Source organism: Prionailurus viverrinus, chromosome E1, assembly GCF_022837055.1.
Source record: "Prionailurus viverrinus isolate Anna chromosome E1, UM_Priviv_1.0, whole genome shotgun sequence".
NCBI lineage: Eukaryota > Metazoa > Chordata > Mammalia > Carnivora > Felidae > Prionailurus > Prionailurus viverrinus.
The window spans coordinates 51,671,880-51,695,784 of record NC_062574.1 but is presented as its reverse complement, the minus strand read 5'-3'; the positions used below and the strand labels follow the sequence as shown (position 1 = coordinate 51,695,784).

The window sequence follows — 23,905 nt, the reverse complement described above, 5'->3', positions numbered from 1 at the left end:
CGGTGAGGTGCCACCGTGGCAGGGCTCTGGCGAGGCACGCGTTTGGAGCCAGGTGACTCAGCCGTCCCCGAGTCTGCTGTGGGGTGGGCACGAGGCCCTGCCAGAGCATTTAAACGTGGGCCAGACTCACTGGCCCAGGGGGAGCTCACAGCTGAGTGGCGGAGGCCCACGTGCACGCACAGAACCGCAAGTGGTTCCCCCGTCCTGAGGGCCTGGCGGGGTTGGGACAGCCACTCTCGTCTGGCCATGGCATCCCCTCCGTGGGTGGCCCTCGGCTGGAGCGCAGCAGGAGGCCAGCGGGCACTTTGGGGATGTATGTGCTTAGTGTCCGACAGCCATGCCATTTAAAAAAAGTCGGTCTGGGGCGCCTGGGTGGCGCAGTCGGTTAAGCGTCCAACTTCAGCCAGGTCACGATCTCGCGGTCCGTGAGTTCGAGCCCCGCGTCGGGCTCTGGGCTGATGGCTCAGAGCCTGGAGCCTGTTTCCGATTCTGTGTCTCCCTCTCTCTGACCCTCCCCCGTTCATGCTCTGTCTCTCTCTGTCCCAAAAATAAATAAACGTTGAAAAAAAAAAAAATTAAAAAAAAAAAAAAAAAGTCGGTCTGGGGCTTTTTTTGTTTGTCTGGTTGTAGTAACTCGGGTCCTTTAAGCAAAAATGGACATTTTGCCGAAGCAAGACATACATACAAAGAAACCCCCTCTTAGGTGTCCTCGTGCCGGGTTGTGAGGAAGTGAACGCACACGGGTAACTAGCTCCCGTGTCAAGGAACACAGCCTTGCCAGCACTGTCCCCTCCACTGGCGGCCCACCCTCTCACCTCTAGGGCCGTCCGTGGGTGGTGCCTCTGTGTTGACGTTATGGACACAGAATCATCCTGCTATGTGCATTTTAAATTAAAAAAAAATTTTTTTTAATTGAATTTTTTGAGAGAGACAGAGCACGAGCAGGGCAGGGGCCGAGAGAGAGGGAGACGCAGAATCCGGAGCAGGCTCCAGGCTCCGAGCTGTCGGCACAGAGCCCGACGCGGGGCTCGAACCCATGAACCGTGAGCTCATGACCTGAGCTGAAGTCGGACGCTCAACTGGCTGAGCCCCCCAGGCGCCCCTGCTATGCGCGTTTTAATGTCTACCTACCTACCTGTGCATTTTAATGTCTGTTCTACAGATATGCTACAATTCGTTCCCTTCCCTGCACCCGGAGCTCTGTGGGCACCTGTGCGCGGGCTTTGCCGGCACGTGTGCATTTCTCTGGGGTGTTTATCTTCGAGTAGAATCGCTCGATTGTAGGATATGTTGTATGTTCGTCTCTGGTCGACACCAGTAGGACACTCGTTTCTTCAGCTTTTATTTTTTTGTTTTATTTTTTTTTTTTCCCCTGCAAATATGGGTAATGCGCTTAGATTACACAGGAAAAAAGGGAGTGAGAAGGAAACGACACCTAAGTGAGTCACCCCAAAATTCTTACAAAAATCCGAGGCTGGGTGTAGCCCCCAGGAACCCAGTCACCGTTGTCGTTAGGAACTAATAGACAATTTTGCAAAAGTCTGCCCGTTGCAGCATTCAGGCACTTGTACAAAAGAAAGGAGGGCTCTCTCTACAGGGCTCCTGACTTGTAACAGGGACCCCTGGCTCCTCACCTGACACGGGGGACCCGGAAGTCAGAGAGGAAAGACGACTGGACAAAACAGAAATACAGTCACGGAGGTTCTCTACTGGTCTGCTCTGTAGGGGCACCAACCTCCGGGTCGTTTCCCCTGCTCTCAACTCAACCTCAAAACCCAGTCCCAAGACCCTGTGTTTATTTCAGTTGCTTAAATTTTTTTTATTAGCACGAGTGAGGGAGAGGGGCAGAGAGGGGGGAGAGAGAGAGAGAGAGAGAGAGAATCTTGAGCAAGCCCCACACCTAGTGTGGAACCGGACTTGGGGCTCAATCTCATGACCCTGGGATCATGACCTGAGCCAAAATCAAGAGTTGGATGCCCAACTGACTGAGCCACCCAGACGTTCTGACCTTGTGTTTATTTCTAAAAATGCTCTAGCCCTTTAGACGCTCCCCAAGGTTTCCCAGTCCCTGCCCTGGAGCTGTTTCTTCAGCTTTCGATTACGGATAAATCTTCCGTACATGCAGGTTTTGGAGTGAACGTGTATGTGTGCATTTCTCCCGGGAAGATAGCGGGGGGTGCGATCGCTGGGTCAGATGGTGTCTCTGGAACTCGTAAGAAAGGTGTCAATGTCATTTTTAATCTCTTCCTTCCGGAATGTGGTCACCACTCATAGCTGCTGATGTAAGTGGCTAGAAGGTGGCCAACTGCGGGGTGCACGCAGAGAACTGGGGGGGCCGCTCGTTGGCGGCACCTGGCTGTTCATTAAGACTCGGAGAGGCCACCGAGGAAATGGTGTCCGTGGCACTCTTTCAGGGCCACAACGCATGTGGCCGCCACACGTGGGGAATCGGTCCCTGTCAGCGCTGGGAATTGCCACCCGTGGGCAGAGAAGCGAGGCAGAGCCGGGGTCTTGGGTCAGCAAGAGCGGAGGGAGGCGGGGAGGGCTCTCGGGAGCCACGCGCGTGAGGCCACAGTACCGGCTGGCTTTATTTTGTCTCTTTGTCTCCCAACCCTCCAGTGTGGCATTGTCCTGGGGGCCCTGCTCTTGGTTTTCTGCTCTTGGATGACACACCAGTCCTGCATGTTCCTGGTGAAGTCCGCCAGCCTGAGCAAGCGGAGAACGTACGCCGGCCTGGGTGAGAGCGCTGGCCCCTGGCGCGGTGGCCCCAGCCCGAAGCCCCTTCTTAGGCAGGCAGCACGCGCTCTGGCGCCGGGCCCTTTCTCCCTCGTTCGTTTGCTTTTCGTCCACTTTATGCTTCCGGACTTCCTTGAACGGCATTTCTTTTCCTTATCGTAAAGCGTAACTCGGTTTTCAAAAACCGTTAACGGAAACACATGCGTTACCATCGAGGGGACCCTTGTTCCGCCGTCCCCGACTTGTGCAAATAACCGTGGGGAGTCTCCCTTCCGAACTCCGGCGGGACCCGCGGTCCTCAGGCCCGGGGTCTGCTGTGCTTCCACGCCGTGGATGCCATGGGGGAGACGGTCATGGGCTTGGGCCGGTGGCGGGCCCGTCACCTGTCTCCCTAGCGGTGCTGTTTCCCCGATGCTCGTGGTTGTAATTTTGTGTCCTTTAATTCTGTCTTCCTTGGATTGAGGGCGAGGGCGAGGGCGAGGAGGCTGCGCTTTCTGCTTCCTTTTGGTTTGGACTTTTTCCTAGGCCACTTGGCTCCGAGGGCGGGCCCCTTACTTTCCCAGCGTCCTCGGGCTGGTGTGGATTCCGCACCGCGGATGTCTGGTGTGGGGGATCTCAGAGCTGGGCAGAGTCCCTGGGCTCCGGACCAGAGCCCCTCCCCGGCCTCCCCCACCTCCCGCCAGCGTGTGGCCGGGGCGCCGGGGCCGAGAGGAGGCGGCGAGAGGAAGTGGCGTGCGGATTCCAAGGGGCCAAACGAAATAAATGCATCTGCAGGGTCCGCGCGTGGGCTTTTGGCGGCTCCACCTCGGGTTTCCTTCCAGTTCGTCGGCTTTGCGTCGGCACCAAGCTGCCAGCATCCGCTCTGACCTCAGAGCCGAAGGGGCGCCTCCTTCTCTCCTCCCCGAAGAGAGCTGTGCTCTCAGGCCGTCATCGTCGTCGGAGCCACCTGAGGAAGTGATAGTGACAGGTGAACAGACCGCGCCGGGATGAATCGTGCTCCGGGGCACCCCTTCCCCCGCCTGTAGGGCCCTGGCCTCGGGGTCCCCTCTCTCCTCTCTGAGGGTCTCCATACGGCGGGGTTACCCGAGAAGATGGCCCAAGAGGTGCTTGGTTGTGCCCTGAAAGAGGACGTGTGACCCTAGACCCGGGAAGGCCGCGGGTTTGACAGCAGTCCGTCTGATTATTCTTAGAAAGTCCCCGAGAAGGCAAACCGATGTGGTGGCACATGAGAGGCCGAAAGGGAATCGGACAGTGGGCGCCCGTCTACGCGGCTGCCTGGGCCCTCCCCCTCTACGTGCCTCCCCCTCTACGTGCTAGCTCCGCTGCTAGAAGCAGAAGAGGCCCCAAACCACCACTGGTCTTCGGTTGTGGGTGGTGTCTTTCGTTCAGCAAAGTGGCTCAGTTGGGTGAGCTCCCGCCTGCGGCCTCGGCTGCCTGGTGTCCGGCCTCGGGCCTGGCCCCGTCTCCCAGAAACACAGACCCCGCCACTCAGAGAGGAGTCCTCGACAGGAGAAGAGTGTCTCTCGGCCCACACCTGGGCGGAGACCTACTGAAGGGTCTTTCTCTCCATCCTCTGCCTCTGGGAAGAGACCGTGAGAGCTTGCGCCATGGCTGGAGAGGGTGGCCCTCGAGGAGGCGCCCCGCATCCCGGTGCCACGGGGTCAGGACGGACCGTCTCTGTCAGCAGACCTCCTGGCCCCGGCGTGCGTCGTCCGCTGGGTCCGTGGGCGTCGGGCAGCCGTGGGGGACAGGGACGTGGACAGATGGCCTTCGGCCAGACCTGGAGACCGTGCAGGGCTGGGGCGGGGGCAAAGCTCAAATAGGCCGTTTGAGGCACTAACGCTCCACAGCTGTTGGGGGGGGGGGGGCGCGTATGGGCCGTTTTCACGGGTATGTCTGCCTCGCCCAGACATGAGTCTACGATGGTTTTGCAGTGTGGTGATCCCCCGCGGCGGTCACGTGCTGCCCCCTCCCTGTGACCCGTGTGCAGGTGGCTGCTGGACAGGGAGCTCGGCTCGTCGGGAAATAGAGCGCCGGGCGGTTTTCGCTGTTGTTACTTCCGTGTGTTTGTGGCGTTGGCTGCTCACGGGCCGTGTTGGCGAATCTCATCCATTTCTTACCTCCTGCTTCCTCGCCCTGTGAAGCCTGCTTCACGTAGACTTTTCTAAACCTTGCCTTCAGAAGACAGACCTGCGGGCCAGTCCGCCTCCTCCAGTGGCCTCAGCCCCCATGAGGCCACCCTGAGCCCACACCCCAACCTGTGGAGTGTGGCCGGTGCGCCCGAGCTCTCAGTTGTGAGCACCAGATGCTTTGGTGCTGTGTCCGTGGTCTCGTCGTCCGACCTCCCGGGGGCCTGGTCAGCCTGCTGCCCGCTCCGGGGCCCGGGGCGGGGCCTGCAGGGGGCCTGTCCGGCCAGTTTTCTCCCTGCCTGTCTTCAGTTGTGTGACCCACACGTGTGGGTACGTGGCTTGGGCACGAGGGCTATAAAGCCAAGCCTCCTGATGCCCAGGGGTCTCTACAGCCTCATTTATGCAACAAATGTTTTATTGTCCTCTGTGCAGGTGGCACTGGGGAATCAAGTGCAGTCCGAGGCCTGGCTCTGGGGATGGCCGGGTTGCGGTCGCCGTCCTGTCTTGAACGGCACAGTTTGGTGCGCATCACCTCCTCTGCCCTGCTGATGCTGGGCGGTGGTCCGGAGGAGGCTTTGGACAGCTGGCGGAGAGAGTGGGAGTGTGGCCCGGCTCCCGCACTGAGCCCGGTGGTCTGAGAGCTCCGTGTCCGTGGCAGCCTCAGGGCCTTGGGCCGAGCAGTGGCTCCTAGGAGGAGCCGCCACCCTGTCTCCCAGGGAAGGACTGGGAGAGCCTCCCGGCACCAGTCCTAGCTCCGCACGAGTGCACTGGTTAGGCTGGTACGGGGCCACGCCTACTGCTTGTCCCCATGAGGCCCGGCCTGTTAGCTGCAGAGTGCCCATCACCGGCGGGGGCGGGGAACGGCCTGGCTTAGCTCTGGTCCACACCCAGACCAGATGGGGCTTGCTCAGAAACCCTCTTGCGGACGCCTGCCAGCCCAATGGGGCCGGTCTGGCGCTGTGGTTCCACCCTTGAGGGGCAGTCCCGGGCCCCCTCTGCCCTTCCAAGCACCGTGCCAGGCGGGAGGCTGGGGCTTGGGGGCTGCTGGGCGTTTCTGTTTGAGACTCCGGGTTGGAGGTTGCTGAGAGATCTGCACTTGAAGTAGGGGCGGGGTAGGTCAAGAAAGGAGTGAGTGGGGAGGCCGGGAACTGGGATGGCCCGGTCAGGATGTCGTTCTGAGCGTCTGGGTGAAGAGGGTCACCTCCCACCGTGCTCCTCTGCTTCCTAGAGTACCTTCCATTTTCTCGCTGTCCAGGCTGCGGGCGCGTCCTGGAATTGTTTCTGGCAGCTGCTCTGAGCATCTGGAGCGTGCTGTAGACATTCCACCTCCTTGTGCAGAAGGAGAAGGACCGGGAGGGCCAGGAACGGGGCCACCTCTGCGGGGCACTGAGCTCCGGGTCACGCCCAGGGCTGTGCTGCCTGCCGGCCGTCCTTGGGGGCCTTGGAGCACCTCCCTTTGGTGACAGCAGACCTCCAGCTACTGGCTGCCGTCTGGAGTCCTTCGTTCGTGAAGGCCTCGACTTGGCCTTGAGTCTCCGGCGGGGAGTCACACAAACCAGGGAGGCCCGCTCGTCGTAGCCCGTGTCGCCTGTGCCAAGCTCCCTTGCTCTTGGCAGCCCTGTGCCTCTTCCGAAGTCATCTAAAAGTGACGAGTGTTGTTTGGACTCATTGACACCAACTGGCCTGCATGTTTCCTGCTCTCCGAGTCCCTCGGAGCAGGAAGCTGGGCTGTGCGCTCACACCCCCTCTCCGGTTGCCCCTGGGGGATGGGGACTTGCCTGGACGGCGGGGGATGCGGGGTTCCCGGACCGCTGTTCAGTCCTGGGAAGGGCCTTGTGGAGCCAGCTCTTAACCTCTCATCTGCTCAAAGCCATTCTGTTGCCAAGAAGGAAGGACAGGCAACTCCCCTCCACCGTGGGACACGCTGTTCACCATCCTGAAAAGGGGCAGGCCTGAGACCTCTTGTCCCCTCCCACCCAAAGTGCCCCACCAGAAAGGATTCTCAGAGTTTTCTTCTGAAATCACAGAGAGTGAACATAAGAGCCCTGAACCAGGTCCCTTTGGCGTGAGCCTGGAGAACCGGCGCTCTGGGGTGACGGGGAAGCGAGGTCGCCTGGCACTGTCCGCCCTGTCCCCGCCCTTCCCCCGCCCGTGTGCACCTGCAGCCTCGGGTCCGGGCCGGCCTCCTTCAGGGCTGCGTGTGGGAGACTGCCACTTTGCAGGGACAGCTTTCCTTTCCTTTGTTTTGTTTTGTTTTGTTTTGTTTTGTTTTGTTTTGTTTTGAATGAGAAAAGTCAACTGCCTGTGTCTTTCCTTTGCTTTGTTCTTTTTCCTGTGCTTTCCTTGATGGTAGACCGGAAGCAGCACGGACCCAAAATCCTAGCACGCTCTCCTCACACCCGTGAAACTCCAGACCGTGGGTCCTTGTCACGTGGCCGTCCTCACCTCGTTTTTAGAGGCGTTTTTGGTGGCGCGCTTTTCGTGTTCTTGGCCGGGAGCTGACTCTCTGTTTCCGCCCTAGCGCTGCACGCCTACGGGAAAGCGGGGAAGATGCTGGTGGAGACCAGGTAGGTGGAGCGGCCTCGCCGACCTGACGCCCGCTGCCCTCCGTCGCCCGTGCTGAGAAGCCGGGGACGGCTGCTGCGTGAGCCACGTGCCTCAGACGTGCATTGGTTTAGAAGGCTACCCTGTTCTGAGGTGTCGCTTACTGATGAGTTGAGAGTTCAAGTTAGTGTTCTCTTAAAATGATTAGAGTCGAGGGTGAAAGTCTTACTTAAGCCTCAGGACCGGACAGCTCAGAACACAGAGCACAGCGGCGCTCGCTTAGCTGGGGCCCCTTCCTCGGCACCCCTCCCGAAGCCCCTGCACCCCCAGCCCCGCACGCTGTCGCCTCAAGGCGGCATCAGATTGGAAATGTCCTATCTTTCTCCCTTTGGAGTGAAGTTTTGCGAGAAGAAAAAATTGCCGGGAAATTGCCCTTTTAGACTTCTAAATCAGGGAATCGTGAACGCGGAAGAACAACTCTCTTTGAAAGTAGTCGATTGTTCTTTTAACTTGAGTAGCATCGCGGGGCGTTTTGGTAGCTCCGAAAAGTGTGTGCAGCCCCCCGTGGGGAGAGAAGTTTAGTTGCTCAGTGTTCGTCGCGTGGGATAGAGCGCACTGCGCCCCCCAGCCCCGCAGACCGGTGAATGCTGGGCACCGCGTCTCCCATGGGGCCCGGCTCCGGGCGGTCGCCGGCCAGCCGTGATCGGCGGGGACTCCCGGGGCTCGACCCCTGGCCTCCTGCTAGGATGGTGCCCTCTCAACCCCACCGCGTTCTCCGCAGCATGATCGGGCTGATGCTGGGGACCTGCATGGCCTTCTACGTTGTGATTGGCGACTTGGGGTCCAACTTCTTTGCTCGGCTGTTCGGGTTTCAGGTAAGACACGCCCGGGCCCGGTACCCTGGAGGGTCCGTGGCCGCTCCTGTGGCGGTTCCGCGTGGCGCCCCCGTGGGGCCACTGCTCAGCCCCGTGCGGACGGGAGGGCAGGCGGGATGGGCCAGGGTTGGTTCCAGGCTCGCAGGTTCGTAACGCTGGGGGTCCCCCGGGGCGAGGCCTTCCCGGCATGCTCGGCTCCCCCCAGGTGACCGGTACCTTCCGCGTGTTCCTGCTCTTTGCGGTGTCCCTGTGCATCGTGCTCCCACTCAGCCTGCAGAGGAACATGATGGCCTCCATCCAGTCCTTCAGCGCCATGGCCCTCATCTTCTACACCGTGTTCATGTTCGTGGTGAGTGGAGGCTGCCCGAGGCTCCGGGCTGGCCCCCCGCCGCCTCCTGGGGACGACGGGAACGTGGTTGGCAGCCGGGAGGTGTTAGAGTTATCCTCGTGAGCCCCGGTGGGGCACACGGCCGCCTGGCCTCGGGGCCGTCGACGGCGGGGGAGGGGAGTCTTCCAGGGCGGGGGGGCGCGGCCGACTCCCCAGGAGACAAAGTGTGGATGCTCTTCGTTTTATGGAAAGACATTTTCTGTGTAGCTTGGGATCAGGAGTCTTGGCGCCAGTGTTTAGTCACGAGGGGGCAAGTTGTTTTCTCGATGAACGTGTACAGCCGGCCAGCTCTGGGGGGTCCGGTGTGGAGCTCACGCCTAGAATGCTCCTTTCCTATGAGTGCCTGGAGGCTCCTGGGAGCCGAGCCCCAGACCTGCCCGTTCACAGCGAAGGTCAGAAGCGCCCACCCCTGAGTGAACGGGGTGGAAATACTGCAGTGGGTTTTCCTCGGGACTCCGAGCGCTGGGGGGGGGGGTGCGGCCAGCACCCCCAGTTGTGAGGGCCAGTGCGGTCATGGTCGCCCCTGCTCTCCAGACAGCCCTGTCCTCTATGGGTTTGTCTTTTATTCTTTTTTAAAATTTGTTTATTTGAGAGAGAGAGAGAACGAGCGGGGGAGGGACAGAGAGGGAAAGAGAAAGAATCTCAAGCAGGTTCCGTGCTGTCAGCACAGAGCCCAATATGGGGTTCAAACTCACGAACCCCCGAGACCACGACCTGAGCCGAAATCAAGAGTCAAACACTTGACTGACTGAGCCACCCAGGAGCCCCAGGTTTGTCTGGGTCGGGGGTGGCACTCGACTGCCTCAGTTGGTGGAACGTGCGGCTCTCGATCTCCGGGTTGTGAGTTCGAGCCCCGTGTTGGGTGTAGGACTTACTTTAAAAACAAAAACAAAAACAAAAAAAAAAAAAGGAGGGACCTGCCCAGTTTGTGGGGACCATCTGGGCCTCGCCGTGTCCTGCCCGTGCCGAGTCCCCAATGCAGGCAGCCGCCCGGAGGCCCAGGAGGGGTCCTGCAGCGAGAGCTCCTGGTGGCTGCGTGCATCCAGCCCGTGGCACAGCGGAGGGCAGCGGACTGGGGACCCCGGGCCCCGGCCGGCAGTGTCAGCTCTTGCTGCAGGGGAGCACGTGGCCGAGGCCCCGGGGGTCCCGGGTCCCGTCCCGTCCCGGTCGTCCGTGTGTCCTGAGCCCTCCCTTCTTGTCCTCGCGCAGATCGTGCTGTCCTCCCTCAAGCACGGCCTGTTCGGCGGGCAGTGGCTGCAGCGGGTCAGCTACGTGCGCTGGGAGGGCGTCTTCCGCTGTATCCCCATCTTCGGCATGTCCTTCGCCTGCCAGTCGTAAGTGCCGTCCGCTCCCAAGGGGCCCCAGGCGCCAGCGTGTTTCGTGGGGCGGGGGTCCGATGCAGGAAGTGGGCGTCGTCTGCTCTCTGTAATCGGTGACGCGGGCCACCAGCTTGTAATGCCTCGTTTCGCTGTGACTTGTCCCCCCTCCAAGTTGAGGGAGAGAGCTGTGTGTATTTTTATCGAGAGGGAACTCGACTTCATTGCTGAGACGTGCTGCTGGCAGCACTGGGGACAGTGCCCAGTTCGCCACCCCCCTCCCCGAAGAGTTGGCTGTGGGCAACACAGAACAGCCCAAAACCATCTGATTCACACAGTCCCAAGCATTTTGCCAAAACTGAGCTGTTCGTGTGAGAATATTTAAAAGGAAATTGCACAAACATTGACTTCCGACTGCCGCCGGGGCGCCTTCGGAGGGGTGTGCGCGTGCGCGAGCGTGCTTTCTCTCTGGCACGCGGGGCTCTGTGAATGCAGATCAGGCGATTTCCAGAATTCCAGCAGCATTACCGTCCTCCCCGGATGACAAGAGCCAGTGATTCATGCCCGGTCGGAACGGTAACCCGCTCAAAAGAGAGGCGTAAATCCGGCACGGACGGGAAAAGACCATCAGTGCACGGGTGGGGGGGCGGGGGTGGGGGGCTGGCGGAGCAGCCCCCCACCCCCACCCCCCCCGTAGCTCCGCTGGGCATGTATTGTGCCAATCGTAAACTAACGTGGCAGATAAATTTGCTCGTGCTGCTGTGTTTACACCCACATGCGGGATCCAAATCGTCACTTCCCGCTTGCTGTCTCTCTTGGCAGCTCGGTTTCCCACCAGAACGTGCTCCACTCTTGCTGTTTAATGTCCCCATTATAATCGGTGACAGAAGTTACGTTCTCCTACCGCGTACCTAGTTACCGGTTGTCCTTTTTGTCTGTGAGTTTGCTTTTTAAAAAATAAACCCGTGGTTGGGCTTTTTGGTGATGGCCACGTAGCAGCCAGCGCACATCCTTTGGGTTTGGTTCTTAGGTCAGATTGTAGGTTCTGGAAGGGTTGTGGGCCCCCATCTTGTTCTGCTGCTTGCAGAGGGCGGCGGCCTGTAGATACGCCCACATTCTCCACAGTGAGCGGCTGTTGGGGGGCGGGGGGGCCCTTGGCGCTTTTAGAGCTCGGCGCGACCAATCTGCCGATGTCCCCATCCTTAATAACACGCGCATCTGCCAAGGGCAGAGATAGAGCTCTCCCCTCTCGTTGTGTCTGTGCACCAGAGCGCGTGCAGGACGGGGGCCCCTGCCCGCCATTGCCAGGTGACCGCTAAGGGACCACCAGGCCCTTCCTGTGTGACTGGTCTCCTTATTGCAGGGACGGGCCAGGTCTCTGCTCGGCCCTTGCTGTCTGGCCCTTTCTGGTCTTACTTCATAGTAATGAGTACTTGGTGCAGCCCCACTAGGCTCCGGGGCCCGGAGAAGCAGCCGAGAGAACACTGAGCACAGAGAGGCCCGGTGCCCGTGGAGGCCGCTTGGCGGGGCGGGCGGTCTCGGTGCTCTGTGGAGGGCCGAGGTGGGGCGCCGTGGGTGTCTGTGGCTCCCACTGCCAGGGGCTTCTGGGGCACAGGCGGGATCAGAGGGGGCCACCGCCTTGGCCTTCCCACACCTGCTCGTGCCCACGTGCCGGGCACAAGCCCCTCTGCACAGTCCCCGCAGCTCCTGGTGTGTGCCGGGGGCCGCGGAAGGGAGGTCCCTGTCCGGGGGTCTGACCCCGCTCCCCCGAGTCGGCACTCGCCCGTGGGGACCCCGCCCCGGCCCGGGAGCTGCTCGGCGCCGAGACGTTTGTGTGGTGGCCCCCGCGTGTCCTCTGCCATGTGGGTGGGCTGCACGGCACGTGCAGCCGGGCGGAGGGGAAGGCGGCTGTACAGCGTGCCCCTGCCCACCGTGGGTGCCCTGACGGGACGGTGCACTCCAGCCGGGCCTTCCCGCTGGTTTCCGCTGGCTTTTCGGTGACGTTTCCTCTCGCTTTCTTGAAGGTGGTTTGGGGGGTTGGCTCCACTGACGGTTCTGCTTGTCCATTCATTGGCGACGATCTTCTGTGTCCCGACGCACCCCTGCCAGCTGGCATCCTGCATTCGTGACCGCTGGCCGTGGCCCCCTTGCCCCCATCCTTACGCCACAGTGCATGGGATGGAGGGTGGCCGCCTCTCCGTCATTCACCCCCAGGACAGTTCCATCCCTGCCGCCTTGTCTGGACGCCCCCCCCCCCCCCGCCCCCCGCCCTGCTGCCTCCCTTCCTGGGGCCACACACAGACCTCCCTGTCCCCCGCCCCCCACCACCGCCTCTCCCCACCTGCTTCCCTCAGTGACTCTCTGTTCGCACGGAGCCCGGATGAGTCCCCCTCACACCCAGCAGCTCTGCTCTCCTGGCCCTTGGACCGGCTCCGGTCACCGGCACTGAGGCGAGGGCAGGCGGCCCCGCCCCGCTTATGTTTGTTTAACTTTCTGTTCTTTTGACGGCAGTGCCCGGAACCGCTTCCTGCTTCCCCTGCGGGCGCGTGCTCTCCAGCGCAGCCCAGCACTCCGCACAGGGGCCACACTCCTGCTCCAGCGGGACAGATGGCCTTTCATCCTGTGGCACTTGTGAAATGTTTACAGAGAGCTCGTTGGGGGGGGGGGGGGGCGCTCCGGGTGCAAGTGGCTGCAGTCCGCCGTCCAAACCGTGGTCAGCTGTGGCCCCGACTTACTGTGGTGACGGGTGTGGTTGGAAGGTGCCGGAGGCTCGACCGCGGACCTGGGAACTAGGGAGCCACGGGGCGTGTCTCTCTGGAATCTGCTTGTTGAAGTGGCTTGTGTTTATACAGCCAGGTTCTGCCCACCTACGACAGCCTGGACGAGCCGTCGGTGAAAACCATGAGCTCTATATTCGCCTCCTCCCTCAACGTGGTCACCACCTTCTACGTCACGGTAGGAGCCCTTTCGCGCCCTCTCCCGTCTCCCACGTCAGGAACGGACTTGGCTCTCGGCCCCTTCCCCCCCACCCGCCACCAGGCTTGCCCTTTGTTCCTTTCCCACCCAGTGCCCGGTGGCCACGGGACAGACCCCCTCAGCTCGGCTCCACGGCCACCCGCAAGGCCGCTCTGCCCTGGGCGGCGCTGCCGTCGCTCCTGTTCCGGGGGGCGTTTGGGCACGGACCGTTCCCAGGTTGCACTGGCTGGGAGGCTCCTTCGACTTCTCCGAGACCTTTGCCAATCAGCTGTGGAAGGGGGCGTGTCTGTTAACAAACTAGAAAGCGCAAGATCGCGGAGGAAGAAAATAACCTCCGATTCCAGCCCCCAGGTGCCGTTACAGTTGACATTTTGGTAGATTTTTTTCCAGACTTCTTAGTGTTCCCATTTGTTCTGGTTTTCGCATCGCACACAAAATCATGGCTGTGCCGAGATCCCAGCTTGTTTCCCCGAGCCTCGTGGCCTCTGCGTCGTGTCGGTTTCTGCAGATGGTCCACACAGATTGTCGTCCACGCGGTGTCCGTCCTCGGGCAAGCACGGTGTGCCCCACGGCTCCCGGGTTTGGGTTTTGCACCAGATGAAGACCGGCCGCCGTGCGGGGCCTGCGGGGCGTCCGGAGGCTTCCTTCCGCTGGGGCGGCTCCGCTTCCCCGGTGCCTGCTGTCCCCGCGGGAAGCTCCCGGAGCCTCGGCAGAATTGAGCCTTCCGGTTGCGGGGCGGGGGGGGGGGGGGGGGGGGGCAGTTTGCAAGCCAGAGTCCGATGTGCGCCATGGGCTTGCCGGAGCTGCTTGTGCAGGGGCCTGGGGCCGCCTCCGGGGGGGGAGCACGGCCCCACCGCCCGCCCTCCGCTGCTGTCCTCCCACAGGTGGGCTTCTTCGGCTACGTGAGCTTCACCGAGGCCACCGCAGGCAACGTGCTGATGCACTTTCCCTCCAACCTGGTGACGGAGATGATGCGCGTGGGCTTCATGATGTCGGTGGCCGTGGGCTTCCCCATGATGATCCTGCCGTGCCGACAGGCCTTGAACACACTGCTCTTCGAGCAGCAGGTGAGGCTCTCGAGGCCCTTCGGACCGCACTTGGCCGGGGAAATGCTTTCCTGATCTGAATCGTGTTCTCTTTTGTTGGCTTTTGCTGGGTCTTTTCTTTTCTGGGTGGTGGTAGGGGGAGCTTTTCCTAGTTAAAAATGGAGAAGCTTTGGGACACCCGGGTGGTTCAGGTGGTTGAGCGTCTGACCCTTGATTTCAGCTTGGGCCATGGTCCCAGGTCATGGGATCGAGCCCTGCATTGGGCTCCATGCTGAGCGTGGAACCTGCTAGAGATTCCCTCCCTCCCTCCCTCCCTCCCTCGCTCTCTCTCTCTCCCTCCCCCCTCTCCCTCCCCCTCCTTCCCTACCCCCTCCCTCCCCCCAGCTCATGTGTTTGCACGTGTGCGTGCTCTTTCTCTCTCTCAAAAAAAATTAAATTAAAAAAATGGAAAAGCTTTGATTAAAGTGAAATCTTTTATAGGGACTTATCTTAATTAAAAAATAATTTTTTATATATTTTATATGTTTATTTTGAGAGAGAGGCACACGCGTGCACAGGAGAGGGGCAGAGAGAACAGGAGAAAGAATCCTATGCAGGCGTGTGCTGTGAGCACCGAGCCCGACCAGGGCTCCATCCTGCGAACTGTGAGATCGTGATCTGAGCTGAAATCAAGAGTCAGCACTCAACTAACTGAGCCACTAGGCACCTAGGAATTTCTTTAATGTTTATTATTTTTTTTAATTAAACAATTTTTAGGTTTACTTATTTTGAGAGAGACAGCACAAGCAGGGCAGGGGCAGAGAGAGCGGGGAACAGAGGATCCAAAGCAGGCTGTGTGCTGACAGCCCCCGATGTGGGGCTTAAACCCATGAACCACGAGATCATGACCTGAGCCAAAGTCAGACACTTAACCGACTGAGCCACCCAGGCGCCCCAAATGTTTATTCATTTTTGAGAGAGAGCGTGAGTGGGGTAGGAGCAGAGAGAGAGAGAGAGACACAGAATCTGAAGCAGGCTCCGGGCTCCAAGCTGTCAGCACAGAGCCTGATGTGGGGCTCAAACCCATGAACCGGGAGATCATGACCTAAGCCGAAGTTGGACGCTCAAACGACTGAGCGACCAGGCACCTTGGGATTATTATTATTATTACTTTTTTAAGCCAACTTTGGGGAGAAGAGCTGGAATGAAGGGGTCTGTTCACGTGGGGCACGTGGAGAGTGTCTGGGCAGTGAAGGCCCGCTCCCGTGACTATACAGCCCTCTGCTGTCATCCTCAAAACAGCGATGCAGCAGGAAACTGGGCCCTTGAAGCTGTGGAATGTGTGGGAACGTGGAAGAGCCACTTTGTGACAATGACCAGGTCGGCACTGGGGTCGGCGCCCGGTGCTCTCCATGCTGGTGGAACTTAAAGTTTCAGCAGTTTGACAGAAGCTTCCAGAAGAGGCTGAGTTTCGTTCACTTTCATGTGTGCACTCAGGGCCCTGCTTAGCCCTTTATGAGACGTTTTCCCGTGCATGGGTTGGAACTGGAAGTTTCTCTCGGCTCTGTGTTGCCATGTCAAAAACAGAAGGTCTGTGTCACAGTTCGTGTCCCAAGTTGTGGGAGTCCCCGTCCTTCTCGGGAGCCCACAGCCTCGCAGCTTCTTTCCGCGTCCGTGTCTTGTGACTCTGGCCTGAGGTCCTTGAGTCCGGTCTGCGGTGTCAGCCAGGACTCCTGGTGGCCGCACAAGTTCTGCGTGAACTGCTGAGGCCGCAGAGCAGGTGGGGAGTTTGGGGTCTTGAACTCCAGGAGACAGGGGGTCCAGTAGCCAGATTGGGGAGGGCGGGCTGCCGGGGCCTCCAGAAGAGCTAGAGTGGGGCCTGCTGTCCACGTGGTTGGCATGTGCTCGAGGCGGCCACCCCCCCGCCCCCACCGGTGGTGCCACCAGAGACGGCACCTCGTGGCAGAGGCCGAGTCCTGAAGGACTGGCTGTCCTTCCACCTCCAGTTTGTCCCCCTCACCCCCCGTCGTTCAGGTACCTGGGCGCCAGGCATGGCATGACGTCGCACTTTGTCCCTTGGGGGTGGTGGCTGGGTCGGCTCCCCACCCCACCTCTGCACTGTGAGTTGCTCGCGCCCATCTTTCACGGTCTGTTGCCAACACACGCTTAGTGCATGAGCGGCATTTGTGCCTCTGTATATAATGCATTTTTATCGCTTATGTTATTTTTCTTAACGTTTATTTTGAGAGAGAGACAGAGCATGAGCGGGGGAGGGGCAGAGAGCGAGGGAGACACAGAATCCGAAGCAGGCTCCAGGCTCCGAGCTGTCAGCACAGAGCCTGTCGCGGGGCTCGAATCCGCGAGCAGTGAGATCATGACCTGAGCCGAAGTTGGACACTTAACCGGCTAAGCCAGCCAGGCACCCCAATTTTTATCGTTTAAGAAGTAAAATCCATAGTGGCATTAGAGGAAATAGTAAATCAAGGAAAAAAACTCAGGTGGCTGGGTGGCTCAGTCGGTTGAGCATCCCACTCTTGATTTCGGTTCAGGTCAGTATCCCGGGGTCGTGGGATCGAGCCCCACGTTGGGCTCCATGCTGAGCACAGACCCTGTTTGGGATTCTCTTTCTCCTTCTCACTGGCTTGTGCTCACGCCCCCCCCCCCCCCAAAATAAAGACAAATAAATAATTAAAAAGGTTCTGTCTCTCCCTCTGCCCTCCCCCCCACTTGCATGTTCTCTCTCTCTAAAATAAAAAATTAAAATTTTAAAAATGAGGAAAGAGACTTCATCTGTGTCTCTCCGTCCTCCCACAGATGACGTGGCAAGTGTGTGTTTCTTTAGAGTCCTTCCCTGAGTGCACTCCGTCTGCGAGTGCGTGTCTCCAACGTGTCCCCAAACACCTCCCCGCCCCTGCTCTGGGTCCCAGCTCTTGTGGGTGCTCCGGTCGTTGCGGGGCGTTCACGCGTGACCTCTCGGGGGTGACTCTGTCCCGACCTCCTCCGCACATGGAGCTTCCCCTTCCCCCCCTCATCTTGGAGTACCGGGTAGGTTCTCGGGTCTAGAGGGGTAGCCCTAACACCCCCCTCGCCAGACCAGGTACGAGCCGTCCTCCTAAGCCGCTCAGAAACTTGGGCTGCGGCCGTCCTAAGAAAGCCGCCTGCGTCAAGGTCTATTCTGGAAATCGGGTGCTTTGAACTTCTGGTTATGGAAGGTTCTGAGGCTCCCCCGGAGAGGTGTTTCCCAGCCCACGAACGGGAACCGCGGTCAGCCCCTCCTGTGTGCCCAGCGCTGCTCTGGTGCGCGGGCCTTGGTTACGCTGCGCGGCGTCCTTTCCTTCCTCTCGGGCTGCGTGTCCAGCGCCTGGAAGGGACAGTGGGTGGCACCAGGTGGCACGAGGGTGTGCCGGGAGTGGGCGCCCCGGGGCTCCCGCTGCGCTCTGAAGCCATCAGCCGGTGTGCGCGGGGCTGGGGCTGGGCTCTGGTGTCCGTGCTGCTACCACGCGGCGCTGTTCTCCGTCTCTCCCGCGGGTCGCTCTAAAGGAAGACGGAAGGGTCTGCCGCTCACGTGTCGAGAAACTGAGTTCTCCGGTTTCCCTTCCCCGCCGGACGTGAGGCGCAGCCTGTGCCTTCCTGGCGTCTCGCCGGTTTGGGTTTCCGGTTCCCAGTCACGTTGCCGAGCCGGGCGGTGCCGCGTCTGGAGCGCGGCTGGCGGCCTCGTCCTCGCCCGTCGGCGGCACAAGGCAGGGCCCTTTGAGGGCGTCCTGGCTGGAGCGCAGGGAGGAGATCAGTCATTTTGAAACCTTTGTTTTTGTTTTCTTTCACCCAGCAGAAAGATGGCACCTTTACCGCTGGGGGGTACATGCCCCCTCTGCGGTTTAAAGCGCTCACCCTCTCTGTCGTCTTTGGAACCATGGTCGGTGGAATCATGATCCCAAACGGTGAGTGTGGGGGGGAGGCTGCTCCGGGGCCCGATCTCCTGCCGGCCCTCTGCCTGTCCCCCGTCCTCCTGCGTCCCTGTGTTACGCATAGGGACCCCGGAGCCGTCCCTGCCTGGAGTCTCATTCAACCAGGACACATTCCAGAATCTCATGCCACCCTCCCTGGTGTCCTAGAACAGTCTAGACACCCTCAGTGAATCTTTGGCACCCCAAGAAAAGCGTGGGACGAACGTCTCAGCGTCAGGGAACCACAAGCACACGCAGAAACCTGAGCACTTGAGCCCTGGGTGGAGACGGAGGTGCGGGGACGCGGGCCCGGTTTGTGAAAACGAGGGGCTACGGCAGCTCCTGTGCTCTTGACTCCCGGTTTTGATGACACATCACCGAGGGAGGACCCGAGCGGGGTCTGAGCTCTCAAACGCGTTCTCCCGGACACGCAGAACTTCCTGCCATCAGATACCCGGCGGGGCCTGCGTGCGCTCCCCCCAGGTGACCGGCCAGGCGTCCGCACTCCACGCGTCCTGGCTTCCACACACGTCCGAGGACCCGTCCTGCTCCGTCTCTCGCCGAGAGAGGCGGAGGGGGTGGTGATTTAAGATGAGCCATCCGAGAAGCCCCTGCTGGACGCCCACGTGCTCTGGGAGGAATCAGGGTGGTGCGCTCGGGGCTCGCTTTGGGCCGGACCCTACGGAGAGACGCCCGCTCCTGCCTCGCCAAGGCCCACACGGTCGAGGGAGGGAGCCGCGTTGGCCCCATTTCACTGGCCAGGAACTGAGGTGCAGGGAGCATGGAGCTAGGCTGAGACTCCACGGCCGGGAAGGCGTGGCCTCTTGGCCTCTGGTTCTCCTGGGGCCGCTGGCCCCACGCCGTGCCCCCCTGTAGCCTCGGACGGCGTCCCCTTCACTGTGGCTGTGGGCACGGGAGGGGTGCCTCCGCTCCCACTCGTGTTCTGGAGGCGTGCGTGGAGGGGCCTCGTGGCAAGGGGCTTGCTCGCCTGGGCCTGCCGAGAGCTTTCATTCGGTCCCTCGCCGGAGCCGCTGGCCCTCACCCCTCCCTGTTGCTTCCTGTTCCCAGTGGAGACGATCCTGGGCCTCACGGGCGCCACGATGGGAAGCCTCATCTGCTTCATTTGTCCGGCTCTGATCCATAAGAAAATCCACAAGAACGCCCTTTCCTCCCAGGTGAGTGTGGCTCGGCCCCACGGGCTGGGTCTGGGCTCGGGGGGGGGGGGGGGGGGGGGGGGAGGGGTCGTGCTGTCCCACGAGGGCTTCTCAGGAGGTGAGGTCCTTGGTCCGGATGGTGCAGGAGGCACAGGGTCAGGCCACACCACTGCCATGCGGACATGGGGAGGTTCCCGGGGCCAGGTGTGTGTGTCGCACCAGCTTCCTCAGCCGAGCGCCGAATACTGGAGTGTTTTTGTGCGACCGTGTGTCTGGACGGTGAGTGGTGCTTCCGTGAGTGCGTGTGCGCTGCATGCTTCGCACCCCTCCCCCAGCTCCCCCCTTCCCCCCCCTCCCGCCGCAGCGCCCCCACTGTCTCCTTGGACCGCGTGATGGGGTGCCCTCTGCCGCGTGGAGACAACTGTGATGACTGTGTGTGTGCCCGAGTGCTGGGATAGACTTGCCTCTTGCCAACCTGGTAGGGGCTTGCTGAGTTCTTCCCCCCGGTGTGGTTTGGTGACTGTTTCAGGAGTACCGTGTACTATGCATACAGCAGAGCCCCTAATTCTCTGCGCACAGCCTGACCCCTTGCTAAGTGAACCCAGCCACAGAGCCACCGTGGCAGGTTTAGAACATTCCAGCACTGGAAGGCTCCCTGGGGTGCCTCACAGTCTTTCCCCTCCAAAGGTTACTGCTCGTCTGTCTTCTGATCTCTTGGAAAAACTTCGCCTGTCTTCGAGTTGGGGTAAATGGAGTCTAACAATGCGTGTTTGTGTACGTCTGGCCTCCTTACCCAAGCGTCACATCTGCGGCCAGCTGTGTCGCCGCGGGGTTGGGCAGCTTGCCTCTTCTTGCTGCATGACATCGCATGGTTCCCCCAGGGCAGACGGTGGGGCCCTCCACGAGACTCTTCTGTGATGTGCGTGCAGCACGTCGGTGATTCACTGAGGCAGGGGTAGCGGGTCCCGGGCTTATGTCCCCCCAGCTTCGGCAGCTTTTGCCAAACTTCTGCCGGTTTTCCAAAAGTGGTCTTCTGGCCCCACATTAGAATTCCAGTTGCTTCTGCATCTGCTGTCCTGGTCACAGATGCTAGTCCTTCCGAGGGCTGTGCGGTGGCACCTCGTGTGGGTTTTAATTCGCAGTTCCCATGGGGCGTCTGCGTGGCTCAGTCAGTTGAGCGACCAGCTTTGGCTCAGGTCACGATCTCACAGTTTGTGAGTTCGAGCCCCGCGTCGGGCTCTGTGCTGACAGCTCAGAGCCTGGAGCCTGGAGCCTGCTTCGGATTCTGTGCCTCCCTCTCTTTCTGCCCCAACCCAGTCGCATTCTGTCTCTCTCTCTCTCAAAAATAAGTAAACATCAAAAAAATTAAAAAACAAATTTGCAGTTCCCAGATGACTAGTGGTGTTGAGCCCCCTCACATGGGCATGTCCGCCGTGGGAGCCTCTGTGACTGCCTTTCACGTCTTGTCCCGTTTCAGCTAGTGGGTTGTTGGTCTTTCTTTTTATAAACAGTCTTTTTTTTTTTTTAATTTAAAAAATTTAGTTTATTTATTTTAGAGAGAAAAAGAAAGAGTGGCACAAGGGACATAGGGGGAGAGAGAGAGAGAATCCCATGAAGGGCAGAGAGAGAGGGAGAGAGAGTGCAGAGCCGGAAGCAGGGCTCGAGCTCACGAACCGTGAGATCACGACCTGAGCCGAGGTTGGATGCTTAACCGACTGAGCCACCCAGGCGTGCTGTCTTTCTCTTAATGATTTTGTGGAAGTTCTTAGAAGATTCCGGATCTAAATCTTTTTTCAGAAATACCTACTGCCGATGTTTTCGCTCTTGGCGACCTTTCCACTTCCTTCGTGATACCTTTTGACCAACAGCTGTTCTTCATTTTAGTGTACTTCAGTTTGTCACCCTTCTTTTGCTGGGTGCTTTTTATGTGCTGTTTTAGAAACGTTTGCCCACTGCAGGGTCCTACGGATAGCCTCCCGGGTTAGACTCTGGAAGCTTTTATCATTCACATTCAGATGCACACTCTGTCTGGAACGGATGGGGAGGTAGGGTGAGGGCTTCTAGCTGATTGCACCCTCTGTTTCCTCATTTTCGTTCTATCTTCTTTGCCCACGGTTTCTCTTTAGATTTCCAGACCTTTGGGGTTCCCGGTAACCTTTTGTACTACTGTTTTCAAGCACGATCCCCTTGTGGTTGGAGAACATACGCTGAAGAACTTGAATTTCAGTGCTTTGACATTTCTGAGGCTTGTTTTGTGTCCCAGCATGTGGTCTTCTCCAGTGGATGCTCAGGGCCTGTGGGTGGTTAGACCGTTTACTAACTGCGATTTTCAGATCTTACGTGGTCTTGCTCGTTTTTTGACCTCGTGTATCAGTTAGGGGAAAGATAGGACAAGTCAGGCTGTAATTGTAGGTTTGTTTATTTCTCCTTTTAGGTGTGTCAGTCTTTGCTCTTTATCTTGAAGCTATGTTATTAGGAGCATATCGTTTTAGGCTGGTTGTTTCTTGTTAAAACTAACCCTTTTTGGGGCGCCTGGGTGGCTCAGTCAGTTGAGCAACCAGCTTCAGCTCAGGTCATGATCTTGAGGTTCATGAGTTCGAGCCCCGCGTCGGGCTCTCTGCTGTCAGTGCAGAGCCCGCTTGGGATCCTCCGTCCCCCCTCTGTCTCTGCCCCTCCCCTGTTTGTGCTCTTAAAAATAAATAAACACTTAACATTTTTTTTTTTTTTTTTAACCCAACTAACCCTTTTTCCTGTGAAACGTCTCTTTTTATCTTTGGGACTGCTTCTGTCCTTAAAGTTGGTCTTGTCTGATATAGCGTGACTAACTTGACTTTGCTTTGGATTAATATTTACATAGTATACTTTTCTATCCTTTTTTGATCTCTCTATGCTTTTTATATTTGTGGTATGTCTTAGATAACAGCATGTAGTTGGCTTTTGTAGTGTTTTGTTTTTATCCAGTTTGTTAATAAGAGTATTTAAGATTAAAAAAAAAAAGGGTAAGATTTTTTTTTTTTTAACATTTATTTATCTTTGAGAGACAGAGAGAGACAGAGTATGAGCAGGGGAGGGGCAGAGAGGAAGGGAGACACAGAATCCGAAGCAGGCGCCAGGCTCCGAGCTGTCAGCACAGAGCCTGAGGCAGGGCTCGAACCTACAAACCATGAGATCATGACCTGAGCCGAAGTCGGATGCTTAACTGACTGAACTCAGGCACCCCAAGATTTTTTTATAGGGAATATAATTACTGATTTGGGGGGGATTAAAACTTCCGTCTTACTCTTTGTTTTTTATTTGTCCTATCTGTTCTTTTTTTGTTTGTTTCTTTCTTGCTGACTTTTGGATAAGTCAGGCATTTTAAGTATTCATCTTTTTTTTTTTTTTTAATTTTTTAATGTTTATTTTTTTGAGAGAGAGATGGAATATGAGTAGGGGAGGGGCAGAGAGAGAGAGGGAAACACAGAATCCAGAGCAGGCTCCAGGCTCTGAGCTGTCAGTACAGAGCCCTATGCAGGGCCGAACCCCTGAACCACGAGATCATGACCTGAGCCAAAATCGGACAATTAACCGACTGAGCCACCCAGGCGTCCCTTAAGTATTCACCTTTTTATTTTTCTCTTAGCTGGAGTTGCACGTTTCTGTTCTAATGGTTATACAAGGCAGTTTAATATGGATCTTAGAGTTGGCTATAAATTATTTTTACCATTTCCCGGATAAGACAAGTATCCCATGATATTTTGCCTCTGTTTATCTTCCTTTAGCCTTTGGTGCTGTTGTTTTTGTGTATTTTAGTTTTAAAACTTCTTTTTTTATGTGTATTTTAATTACATATATATTTTAAACATCACAAGATACCGTTACTGTTTTAAGTTGTCAGTGTTATTTATATTGATCCTTTGCAGCCTCTTGGTTTTCTGTCACTTGGTCCTGTCTTCTGGTGTGCTTGGTAGTTTTTGTTTGAGAACTGGTAGAGATTCTGAAAGATGCTGCCTTCCAGCAGACAGAGGATGGGCAGGAGGCCTGTATTCAGTTGAGGTGAGTCTGCTTGTGGTTTGCCTCACTCCTAGGGCACAGCCCTTCCAGGGTCTCAGTTCAACGCCTTTGCCCTCACACTGCTAAATTCTCTGCTTAGCTTTGATTTTCTTGGCAGGTGCTCCTTGCGCCTCTCTGCGTAGCTGGTAGCTGGCATGTGCCTTGGGGAGAACTGCACACGGGGTGTGGGTGCCCTTCTCCAAGGATGGTGGCGCTTGAGTTCTGGATGCTGGAGCGCCCACACCCCTAGCCCCTGGTACCCGCCTTGCATGTTGTGCCAGCTCCAGGCTGCTGCTCTCTTGCCTGGTGCTCAGTGCCACGGGTCGGGAGGAGCCGGGGCCTCTGTGCTGGCCTCCATCCTCACGGGCAGTCTCAGTGGCCCAGGTTGTCTGCCGCTATCTTCAACTCGGTGATTTTAGTGAGTTCTGGGAATTAACTAGCCCATGACTGCCAGATTGCACACGTTTTTTCCTTCATCAAGTCCCAGAGTTTTAGTCCCTCAGACTCTTATAAGGGAAAAAAGTCATTGTTAGAAAGGCCCACCTCTCAGTATGATTTTTAAAAATTCTTTTCCTCGGTTCTAGTACTGTCATGACTTAATTTTTTTCCCCTTTGAATCTTTGATCATCTGTGTCTTATTTTGGGGTAAGAAGCAAAGCCGACTCATTAGCTGCTGCTCTGTCCCCGACGTGCCATGTTACTGCTCCCACGTATGTAGATGCTTGCGTGTGCATGGGCCTCACGTGGGACTTGCATTCAAAGGTACCGCTGGTGGGGGTGCCTGCG

At 58.2% G+C, this 23,905-nt stretch overlaps 1 protein-coding gene across 5 annotated transcripts in view; it reads left to right on the top strand.

Moving 5' to 3' along the window:
- Window positions 1-23,905, top strand: part of SLC38A10 (solute carrier family 38 member 10) — a 45,478-nt gene that overhangs the window by 2,837 nt on the left and 18,736 nt on the right. For 2 of the 5 annotated variants that reach the window (XM_047831692.1, XM_047831690.1), the window contains exons 2-10: window positions 2,620-2,737; window positions 7,387-7,432; window positions 8,191-8,284; window positions 8,490-8,633; window positions 9,882-10,006; window positions 12,841-12,943; window positions 13,849-14,031; window positions 17,816-17,927; window positions 19,002-19,108. In XM_047831692.1, the coding sequence (XP_047687648.1) occupies window positions 2,620-2,737; window positions 7,387-7,432; window positions 8,191-8,284; window positions 8,490-8,633; window positions 9,882-10,006; window positions 12,841-12,943; window positions 13,849-14,031; window positions 17,816-17,927; window positions 19,002-19,108 (1,032 nt within the window). Of the gene's footprint in view, window positions 1-2,619; window positions 2,738-3,510; window positions 3,704-7,386; window positions 7,433-8,190; window positions 8,285-8,489; window positions 8,634-9,881; window positions 10,007-12,840; window positions 12,944-13,848; window positions 14,032-17,815; window positions 17,928-19,001; window positions 19,109-23,905 lie in introns of those variants that run through there. The other 3 variants (XM_047831694.1, XM_047831691.1, XM_047831693.1) reach the window with 3 other exon arrangements.